This window comes from Lycium ferocissimum, chromosome 9 (genome assembly GCF_029784015.1).
Source record: "Lycium ferocissimum isolate CSIRO_LF1 chromosome 9, AGI_CSIRO_Lferr_CH_V1, whole genome shotgun sequence".
Taxonomy (NCBI): domain Eukaryota; kingdom Viridiplantae; phylum Streptophyta; class Magnoliopsida; order Solanales; family Solanaceae; genus Lycium; species Lycium ferocissimum.
This window is the reverse complement of record NC_081350.1, coordinates 40594609-40606211: the sequence shown is the minus strand read 5'-3', so window position 1 is coordinate 40606211 and position 11603 is coordinate 40594609. Positions and strand designations below refer to the sequence as shown.

Here is an 11603-nt window from a genome sequence, read left to right as displayed (position 1 = left end):
TGAACTATAGAAGAAGTCTACAATTAATTTAACTACTTTCATCATCTTTGCATGTTTAGAAAATATTGAGTTCATTCATTGTGCCAATGTAATAAAATTTATTTTCATCGTTTTAAACAAATATTATAGTACTTCTCAAACTTCAACTTCTATTCTTCCATATATATTCTTTTTTATAAATACACGCGATACACACATACAACACACGTACACTACTAGTTTGACTAAAAACTACCTACACAGATAAAAAGAATACCCCTAGCTGACTCACTTTCTCCTCTCTCTCTCTCTCTCTCTCTGCTACAGTTGCCAGTGCCTAGGTTAGATTTCATTCTCTCTTTCTCCTATTTTTGTTTTTTGGTTATGTTTGTGCAATGATCGTTTTTATTGTTAAGATGCATTAAAACATAAATAACAAAATAGAAGATTATTTGTTATGCCCTATTTTAGGGTGGTCTAAATTTTGATAATTTGCTACTGCATGCCTACTTATAATACAAGATGTTCTTCCAATGCGAGTGATGCGCTTGACTATTATTCCAGTTTGAAGTTTCAATGAACTGCGGATCTTTTTTTTTTTTTTTCTCCACTAAAGTATCAAAAACCTTGTAAAAGTCAACCTATTCGAGAAGAAACTGTCAGAAATACCTCGTAAAAGTATTGCTGCACCCATGCATTGAATTCTTTTTTATTTATCCAACGTCTCAAAGTCAACCTATGTTGCTCCATTTGTTTTGTATCTTGATATTTTTGGTGTTTTATTTTTAATTGCAATCCTGCATTGATTACGTTTTTGAGCCGAGGGTCTACTGGAACGGCCTCTCTACCCCGGAAAGGTAGAGTTAAGGTCTGCACGTATATCTTACCCTCCCGTACCCCACTTGTGAGATTACACAGGGTACGTTGTTGTTGTATAATTTACAATTATGTTTTTCTACGAGAAGATTCTCGACTTTTTTGCTTTAATTTGGTGACTTTTGAGTTTGATGAGAATATCTTACACTAAACTTTAGTATGAAATTCCTCGCCGCTCTACTTTTTAATTACTTCATGTTAACAGTACCTAAAGTATGAAGGGGGTCATAACTCATAAGTATTTGCTGCTTGGTGACAAGAGAATGCATGTTGTTATTATATTGATCATGCTGTTTTATTGAGACAACTTTTGTATATTTTCCATAGGAAAAAAGTAGAGTTGATTAACCTGGTGTATTTGATTTTAATTCTTAGGAAGAATGTGTCACGACCCAACCCCGTAGGCCGCGACCAGTGCCCGAACTGGGCACTCGTACACACTCGATAACCAGAATCAGCATACAAGTACTTATATATATACAAAGATCATACGTAGTCTCAGATTGTCGCATACACAAATATATATCACAGAAGCCAGCAAGGCTATCATAAGGCGCAACGTCCCAGAATATATACAAACGCAAGCCGACAAGGCTGCCACGGCGAATGGGACCGCCCAAAACATAAATCATACGAACACAACTGAACAGTAATATCCACAACCCACATATATGTCTACAGACCTCTAAGAATAACAACAGAATCATATGACGGGACAGGGCCCCGCCGTACCCCTGAATAGACATATGCATATACAACGGAAGAGTATGTACCAAAATATAGGCTCCGGAACAAAGGAGCGCTCCAAATAGCAGAATAGGTGTCCTAAGCTGGCGGATCACCGAAATGGGCGTCTGTACCTGCGGGCATGAAACGCAGCCCCCGAAGAAAGGGGGTCAGTACGGAATATGTACTGAGTATGCAAAGCATGAAATACAGTAAACAGGATCATAATCGAAACAAGAAGTACAGAAAATAAGTACAATATGCAGAATACCAAAATATTTACTTTTGAAACACAAATCATGCATGGGGCTCAGAGAACATGGTCGCCACCCCGTCATTTGGCGCCATAACACATCATACTCCAGAAGATTTCATATCTCCGTAACCCGACATATCTCCATAACACATCATAACGCCATAACACATCATAACACCAAAACATACACGGAACCCGGCCCTCTAGCGAGGAGCTCGGTGAACCGGAACACATCATACTCCGGAATATAACATAGTGCGCACGACGACATAACCGGCCCGGGACTCGGCGAAAGATACAACAGGATGCACGAGCAGAGTCGTGAGTAACCATATGCATAAAAATCATCATTACAGACTCAACAGATAAGTAAGTAATCATACTCGGGGGTCGGGATGATAGCTATATTAAGTTCTTTCAAAAAGTCGATAGAACTATACAAAGGAAAGTCTCGGGGACCACGGACAAGTATCAAACCAATCCGGGCCCGCCTATGAAAGTTAGAGTCATTATACGCTACAGAACCTTCTACGAGCATATCGAGGCGATCCGGTTCCGTCTATGAAAGTTACGGCCATTATTAGACATAGAATCCTTTAAGAACAAAAATTCTTTTTGCAACATTGAAATCCAATCATACAACAGACATAAAGACCATAGCTCGACTATATTAAGAATGCGAAAGTCAAGAAGTGAATAAGAATCGTAGACATGCTCGGATCGCAAGAATAGAGTTACCCCGAGGCTCGTATCATAGCTTACCTACAACTAAGACATGCCAAAAGAAGGAAAGGTTAGGCTTTACATACCTCGTTTGCTTCCTAAGCTAATCCAAACTCAAGTCTCGGGCTCCCCAAGATCTACAACAACGTCATTAAATACCAAACATTAGCTATAGGTACTTAGGAATTCAATCCCAAGCTAGCACTTAATTCTACAGAAATTTGGGCAGCATTTCCCCTATAAATTCAACAACCCCGAGAATTCAACTTGGCCAAATCATCAACAACAATACCAACAACCATGTTTACAACATCAACAATCAATTCAAAACGCGTTCTAACGTTAGTAACTCTTTTCTACATAATTCAACAACATTCCATTACATTCAATTCAACTACATACATTCAAGCCAACATCAACGCTCACATGTTCAAGTACTAATCCGAGATCATTCAAACACGATTCAAGAACACTTCAAACAACCCGCACAATATTCAAAACAACCCAACCAAAACTCTATTCTACCGGAAACCTCCCCAAACCCGAGAACAACAACAACAACACATTCCTCTCTCCCAAATTCATGAATTACACCAACAATCCACACGTTAGCAACATTATTCTTATAAATGCAAGGAACTATATTAGAATCACATTAGCTTCTAAAACAGCCCAACAACGATCACAACTTCAATTTGAATCATTAAACTTTCATTATCATCATAGAACCCATAACAACAACAACCAAAATACCACATAAAATTAGTTCATTCCTTGCTATACAAAGTAGTCCATATTCGGCCACCACCACCACACACAAATTTCATGATTCTCATCCATTTCTACACACTACAACATGTACAAATCATTCATAACATATGAAAAAGAAGATTAAACCTTACCTTTTCCACTTAACTCCACAACTTGGCTAGGGTTGTAAATGGTGAAAACAAATGGTTTGTTGACTCCAACAACTACTCCACGTTAACAAGGACCCTCCAATTGGTTGAATTGCTAGAAGAAAATATTTTTTTGATCAATATTTTTGGACCTCAATTTTTGGTCACCATGGCCGAATGGCTCCTCTTGCTTTTCTCCAAGGTTCTCCAAATTTCTAAGTGTTGAAAGGATGATGAATATGTCTAATAAGTCATCTAATATACACTTATATAACTCATCCATGTGTCCCATGCCCCACACATGGCTTGGATCAATTAAAATTAGCCAAGCCATGGGTGGGAACCCACACTAATTCACACGGCCACATGGCCTTTTATTTCATGAATTGTCAACTTTCCAAAATTAACTTTTAACCCCAAATTTTCCTTAATATTCCATACCAATAAAATCATAAGCAACTTATGCCTTAAAACAAAATCAAAGGTCAAAAGTCTCTAACTCGTATCCCGGAATAGTCTTGTCCTTAACTTATCATGGTTGTTGACACCCAATTTTGTCCCGCCTGTCCCCCAAAATAACGATTTACGCTTCTAGCATTCTTGGGCAAACTTAATTATTTATACTTTACTATAATTATTAATTTTTATTAATACCGGCATTTTATTATCCTGTTGTAGTCACTACTGTTATTATCTTTTATTTTATTACTGATACTGCTACCACTATTATTATTATCATTATTATTATTATCATTGTTATTTTATTATTATCGGTATTATGGTAATCCGCGTTTGTCATTTCAGCATTTTTAACAGCTTATGCACACGCACCGCATTTATTTTCTCGCAATTAAATAATAACGTTTACTTACTGTTGAATTTCAAATATATTATCGCACGGCTATTACGACGTCATTTTATTTTATCTGAGTACTAATAAATACATACTTTTATATGAGATAATATTTTAACACATGTTAGCATATAATTAGTTAAAATGGGTCTTTTATTTAAATTTAGAAGCCAAGCTATTTCTCTGTATTAGCCCATCTTTTAATTCATCAACCCAATTAATCATCGTATTTTCAGATTAGCCCACATTTAATACCCAGTCCATATTTTTCATCCACCCAGCCCATTACCCATTAAACCCGACTCGGCCCAACATATTAAACAAATGAAACCTTTAGGTTTCTTTTCGTCTTCAGCCGCCTCCCTTCCTCTCTCCTCCTCTTTCTCTTCTCTTACTCTTCAACGCCGTAAACAGCAAAATCACAGTCCCCTTTCATGGTCTCAGTCCATGCATGGCAATTTGGGGAATGAAATTAATGTATGTACCTCCCCCATCCGGATTCTACCATGGAAAGAGGTCAAATGTTTGTTTTCTTCTTCTTCCTTTTCTGTTGCATCTGAAAAGCATTTATGAGTTTTTGTTCGATTGTGAACCCGTCGTTTTTCTTATCCGTCTTTTTCGAGTACCGATTTTAATGAGTATTGTCGTCTTCTTCGGGGTATTCTGATCGTTGACAGAACCGAATGTTTGATTTGAAAAGGGTCAACAAATCCCGCCCAAAGTTTCAAATCCCAGCCTAAAAACCCTAATTCTTACCTATAAATAATCCTTTATCTGGAGTTGGAAGGGGAAAAAAAAAAAAAAAGGAGGACAGTTGGGGAATCATAAAATCCGCCCACAAAAGAGTTTTTTATTTTAGTCTCGAATACCCTAAAAAAACACAAATCTTGAGCCGTCTCAAATTCCCCTAGGCAATATTAGTTTTCATCAGTCTCATACTTCTGGATATCGATTACAAATACTGAATCACTTTCTGTTTTCTTTTGGTATTACTTTGAATCCGAGTGTATGCAAGCTCGGATTTCATAGAGTTCGAGTGTAGATCGGATATCCAAAAAAACCCTGTTCGCTGCACCCGAAGAAGGTCAGTGAACATCCCTTTTATTCATTTATGAGTGAATTAAGTATTTCTGTTTGTGTTATATGTTTTTATGTGCTTTACATGTTTGTTAGTTGGGTAGTTTGATAATGTTAATGGATGTTATTCCAGTTCTGTTTAGATTAGGCTGGTGTAATTTCAGCATATAAATAAGTTAGTTAGTTTAATCTTAATGTGTGTTAGTGTTAGTCCTGTCTTAATTTATTCATCTATGTTAGCATGCAGAAGTTGAGTTCAGTGGCTAGAATGTGACCCTCACATTGATTTGTATGTCAATTTGGTGGTTTAACCAAACAGTTTAACACTCTATGCCTAAAGTTACTGTTTATACCGCTAGCATGAAATTAGACATGATCTTTTGCCTTAAGTTATAATCAACATATAAAGAATGGATTAGAAAGACTTATCTTGGGTATTGGGTTTGGAAAAGTTGCGAGTAACTTAAAGTGGCATGCCATATGACTCGTTTGTGATTAGTAAGATAAATGGTATCTTTGTGTCTTGTATGACTTTTTGGACTGTTTACAAGATTATGACACTTAAACTCTGATTACCAGTGTGTTCTATAGCTGGTCTTTTGTGTTGTGATCTGAATGTGATCATCTGTGGAAGTATGTGTCTTCTTTTTCCCACATGGCTGGTTAACTGAAACATAGAAATCTGAAGAACATATTATGAACCCCTTGTTTCAAGTCTAAGTGTCCCTCATACGGTGTACTTGCTGCTAGTTTAATTTGTACTGGTCATTCGTTTAATTTGAATCAATAATCTTGGTCTGTAGCTTGTGGTGTGGTTAGCTGCCTGATTTAGTTATATAGGGAAGAGGCAATGTTTATATGAGTGTGTTTTGGTTTGGCTTGTTTTAACTCAAATTTGTAAGACTAAATGCATCTGGTTCCGTTTAATCCTATATCTTATCTTAGTATTGTTTCCAATATAAGTATGCTGCTTCAATAACCTTACTACCCTTTTTTGATTCCGGATTGAGGCAAGATTAATTGGTAGTTATGTTAACATGAATCAGAGCTCTAAAGAACTGTCTTGTCAAATTAATCAATCACTAAACTGATCTACTTCTTGACTGGAGCATGAGTGAAAGACATTCTCTAACGAAAGATGATCTTCTTTAAGTACCTCTGTTACATTCCTCCTCTTCTAAGATTTCAAGTGTTCTATCTTAGTTACCTGTTCTTTTGTTAATCGTAGCTAAGTCATATTGAGTAAGGAAAATGTATAAGGTTTGGATTGCTTATTCAACCCTTTAAAGCTTGAGTGTTACAAATAAAATGTTCTAGGTATCCTGTCATAGTCAATAGCTATCATTATTTGGGGAACATTGGGTCTGAGTCATTACATAGAAACAGGCCTCTGGTTTCGTTCGAATTCCTTAAGGACTATTTGTTTTCCCTTTTTCGGAGATGTAACCAAGTCCTTGAAGTCTATTTCACTCTGTTAACATACCGTAGGAATTTCATAAATGTGTGTTTGCTGAATTGTATATATATACTTAAATATACGCAGTATATATATATATTTAACTTACTGATCTGTTTTGGAGTCTGTATCTTATATGTTTAGCCATATTTATCGGTTACATATTAATCCTTTTCTTTCATTTTTTGCATGAACCTCGCATACGAGTCCAAGGGACTCGTCTCCCTCCGCATTCGGTGTTGGGCTAAAAGCCCAACGAAATCTTCTCTCGGTCCAGCCTTGTCCACAGCTAAATAGATGAAAGGAAAGAAATAAAATTCCGGGCCGAGGCCCAACAGCGGAAACATGTCCACAGCAGCTATTAAAGTTGTTATTCAACGAAGCCCAACAGCAGCCCTTGAATGTAGCATTTTAACCAAAAAAAAAACGTGGGTTGAACCACTCCTACTAGCAGCACAATCAGCAGTCCGAAAGTGGGCTGAGCCCATTTTGATATCATTTGCTCCTTGGTTTCATTTTTTATGCATTTGATTTGTATTTGTGCAACTAACCTTTTACTTGTTTGTTTCCTTAGCTAAATGAACCCTAGTAGATTAGTATGGAATTTAGCTTTAGTTAAAGGGTAGTTAATTTAAGAAAAGACCAATTAATTCCATAAGTTTCATTTTCTTCTTTTTATGTTAAAGTTATTTATAGTATCTTAATATTTACTTTCAAAATAATTGATTTTAAAAATAGCATATTTTGAATCAAAGGAATCATGATTTATTATATTATTATTATCTTAGAAAATTAAGACGTCACTAATACGCAAATATAAACTCAAGTGCATTTATAAACATTTTTTAAGATTTGTCAAATTATACATATTTTTTTTTTTAAGCCAAATATAGTTAAATAAAATTAGCAAAAGAGAAAGAAAACCTATCACTTTTTGCATGCTATTTATAAAATAATCCTAGATTTTCTACATATAATGTTATTTTATTCCAACCTCACGTTGTGGGATTTCACTGGGTTGTTGTTGTTGTTGTTGTTGTTGTTGTAATGTTATTTTATTCCAAGTTAAATTGGCTAAGTCTTCTCCTAAAAGCTTTTACATATAATGCAAATCATTATATTTTGCAAGCCTTGTTTTTTTTTTTTTTTTTTTAAAGCACATCAATATTTATAGTTCATTTTAAATAGCATTTGAAGTCTCTTTTGTACAAATTATTCTACAAATCCTATGTGAATAGTAGGGGTGTACATGGACCGGGTTGGTTCGGATTTTTTAAACACCAAACCAAACCAATTGCATCGGGTTTTAAAATTTATACACCAAACCAAACCAATAAAATTCGGGTTTTTCAACCTCGGGTTTTCTCGGGTTGTTCGGTTTTCTCGAATTTTTCGGTTTTTTTTCGGAATAATCTTGATACAAAACATATAACTTTTACTTTAAATATTTCTTTAGTCCTAGTAAGATACAATTATATAATTAAGGTGTTTCTTAAGAAAATAACACAAAATGTGAGAAGAGTGATGACATTGTATTAAAATATTCAACAAAAGCTAATATAATCGGTTAAAATAAATATTGCTAATTAACAAGCCATAAAAGAAAATGACCATAATCTAAAAATACTAAGTCATGCTAAAATAAGTATTAATTATATGACAGAAAAAAACTTAAGTTATGTATTTTTACTCTCTAAATCAATTATGCAAAACTAAAGAATAGATATCCAACATTATTGTCATTTCTAGTGGTAAATTGAATTTCTTTTGTTAGGATTAGTGTTGAGTTGGTTTTGGTTTGGACTTTATTTGAGTTACTAACATCCATAGGATATAAAACTTATTGACATTCAAAATTCTAAGTTCAAGCTTGAATAATATGATAATAGATAAAAAAAAATTACGAAAAAATTTAAGAAATATTTATAAATTACTTTACAAATAAATATTTTTATGTATAAAATATTTTAAAAATTGAATACATTATATGTCGGGTTGGCCTTGGTTCGGTTTTTAACTTTTTTTTTTAGTTAAAACCAAACCAAACCAATTATGGTCGGGTTTTTTTTCCAACACCAAACCAAGTCAAACCAAACCACTAGTCGGGTTTTTTTCTCGGTTTGACTCGATTTATCGGGTTGGTGCGGTTTGTCGGTTTACTTTGTACACCCCTAGTGAATAGCATTATTATGTTCTATCTTCAAAACCTTTACAACCTTTATAAGTCTTGTTTTGAAATAGCCCCTTAGAGTTCGTATTTTATACAAATTATTATATTTTCTGTAAATCTTATTTTAACTAACATTATTTTCCTTTAAAACTTTTAGCAATAATTATAAGTCATTTTCTAAAAATTAAACACCGTATTTAGCCTTAATTAATTAACCTAAGTTTGGCCGGTAAACTGTAGTTAACGGATCCTAGAGGATGCCTAACCCCTTCCCTTTAAGATAATTAGAACCCTTACCTAGAATTAAAATTTAAACAGACCATTAACGGAGGTATACTTAGGCTTTGCCTTAGTTAATAAAATAGGTGTCCTAATTCACCATTAAATTAATTAGGTGGCAACTCCTAAAATAAAGCAAACATAGGAATCTCCAATATGTTGTACCTAATTTAACCCGTTTAAATGGGGTATAACAATGGTTAGCTCGGATTATCCCAATGTATAAAATACGGGATATAACAGAATGTCTCCATCAGACACAAGCCAAGTATCAATTGCTGATGAAGATATAATTAGTGACTTGCCACCGAATGTAATGGATTGCATTCTTGGGAAACTGCCTATACGTGAAGCTATACGAACGAGTGTTCTGTCCAAGAAGTGGAGATTTTACTACTTAACCGTCCCACATCTAGTGTTTGATTACAAGTTCGGCCGAGAGCTTTGTGAGTTTCTTGCCAGGAAGAATTGTGGTAAATTTTCTGCATTTGAGCTCAAGTACCAATTTAATGAAATTGTCACCAAATCTCTTAAGCTTCATCCTGGGCGAATAGAGAAATTTGAAGTGAGCATTCCTAGTTCAAAGTCAACGGAGGATCCTGATGGCAGTTCAGCTGTGGTTCATGGTGTGAACAAATGGATGCTATATTTATCTAGGAGGAGCATTAATAAATTAACCTTAATATGCAATAATGATCTAAAATATCGTCATAAGTTACCTCCTTATTTCTTTTCTTGTCCAGAGTTAACATTCTTGAAGCTCAAGAATTTTGTTCTCTCGCCTCCACTAGAATTTAAAGGCTTTCTAAATCTTTACCGATTACACCTTATTGGGGTTGACTTTGCAAACAGCTGTTTTGAAAGTTTTCTTTCCAGCTGCCCCGTTCTTAAAAGGCTAAACTTGCATCATTGCTCTGGCATTCAACATTTTAATATCAGCAGTACTAATCTTAAGAGGTTGTTCATCGAGGCTGATGATAAGTTAAAATCAATCTCCTTAGAGAAGGCTCCTAACTTGTCTGAAGTTTCCGTTTATCTTAAGAGAGTTGTAATTGGTCCGGAAGGCAATCATGTCTCTGATTTGGTTATGTTTGTGGGTAGCTTACCTAATGTCAAATTACTTCGTCTTGATGGAAAGTGTCTTCAGGTTAGTACTTGTGCATGCTTTATATATATTTTATTTCTATAATCAAGTTTTTCATTTTTGCCTTAACATAAAGTGTTCCTAGAATTCCTGTTTTATTTAAATCAGATTTTATAGATATGTTTTCACACATTATTCTTGCAGCTCCTAGCTGAACCTCCAGTTCTGACTTTGATATCAAGATCATTATACTCTCTAAAGATTCTTGAACTCAAAAGTTTAAACTTTATGGACTTCGATCAAATATCTGTTGTTGTCTGCTTGCTGAGAAGTGCTCCGAATTTGCAAGAACTTTATATTGAGGTAAGTTGTAACATTCTAATCTAATTTATGACAATTCTGTTTTGGAAACGAATAAGCATTTATTAAGTTTCTGCTCTATCTCTGTGTAGGCTTCTACTATCAAGCTAAACCAGGAACAAGTCTCTAGTTATCTAAAACTCCTGGATTGCACAGATTTTCCACTTAGGAATCTTCATCTGGTTAAATTAACGAGAATCTCATGTTTCGATCCTGAGCTTCAGTTTATCGCGTTCCTTCACCGTAGCATGCCATCATCCGTGACAATGATCATCCAAACCTTGAAGCAGGAGAGGTAAGAAGTTAAGCTGCTTCAGTAAAACATAAGTATCGTAGTGTTAGTTTCAGGGAATTGGCAATTGTAAGAGAATTATATACTATAACTTTTTAAGTATTAATCCTACTGCCTGACTTGGATTGGTTTTTGCTTCCAGTTCTTCTGGTTTGCTAAGCTAAAGAATTCAGACGAAATTTGGTTAATTCATTCTCTATATATATATATATATATATATATAGAGTGTGTGTGTGTGTGTCTGTCTGTCTGTCTGTCTGTCTGTATCCTTCAACTTATTTGCAAATATTCCGGTTTAACTTTAGCATGACAGATTATAAAAAATCTTGATTCATGTGATGTCTGCCTTTCTCAAGCTCTAATTTGCTGATTGAGAAAGCACCTTAGAAACAAACACTCCTGTAGACAGTGACGGAACCAGGATTTCTACTAAGGGGGTTAAAAAATATAAAGAAGTAAACACATGAAGAAGCCAAGGGGTTCAACATCTACTATATATACATAAAAAAATAATTTTACCTTATATATAAAGTGTAATTTTTCGCCGAAAGGGGCTTGGATGAACCCCCTTGG

At 34.8% G+C, this 11603-nt stretch overlaps 1 protein-coding gene across 1 annotated transcript; it reads left to right on the top strand.

Moving 5' to 3' along the window:
• Window positions 1-9538: 9538 nt before the first annotated feature.
• Window positions 9539-11160, top strand: LOC132069513 (F-box/FBD/LRR-repeat protein At1g13570-like). Its single transcript, XM_059462850.1, has 3 exons — window positions 9539-10441; window positions 10583-10741; window positions 10831-11160. Exons 1-3 carry the CDS (start codon window positions 9539-9541, stop codon window positions 11035-11037), a joined length of 1269 nt encoding a protein of 422 aa, XP_059318833.1. The 3' UTR covers window positions 11038-11160.
• The last annotated feature ends 443 nt before the right edge of the window (window positions 11161-11603 follow it).

What these genes read in the sequence shown, in the direction of transcription:
- LOC132069513 (XM_059462850.1), top strand. Translation starts at nt 9,539, where the DNA reads ATGTCTCCATCAGACACAAGCCAAGTATCAATTGCTGATGAAGATATA. An exon ending in TTGATGGAAAGTGTCTTCAG is followed by an intron (nt 10,442 to 10,582) that starts GTTAGTACTTGT and finishes TTATTCTTGCAG; the next exon opens with CTCCTAGCTGAACCTCCAGT. An exon ending in TGCAAGAACTTTATATTGAG is followed by an intron (nt 10,742 to 10,830) that starts GTAAGTTGTAAC and finishes ATCTCTGTGTAG; the next exon opens with GCTTCTACTATCAAGCTAAA.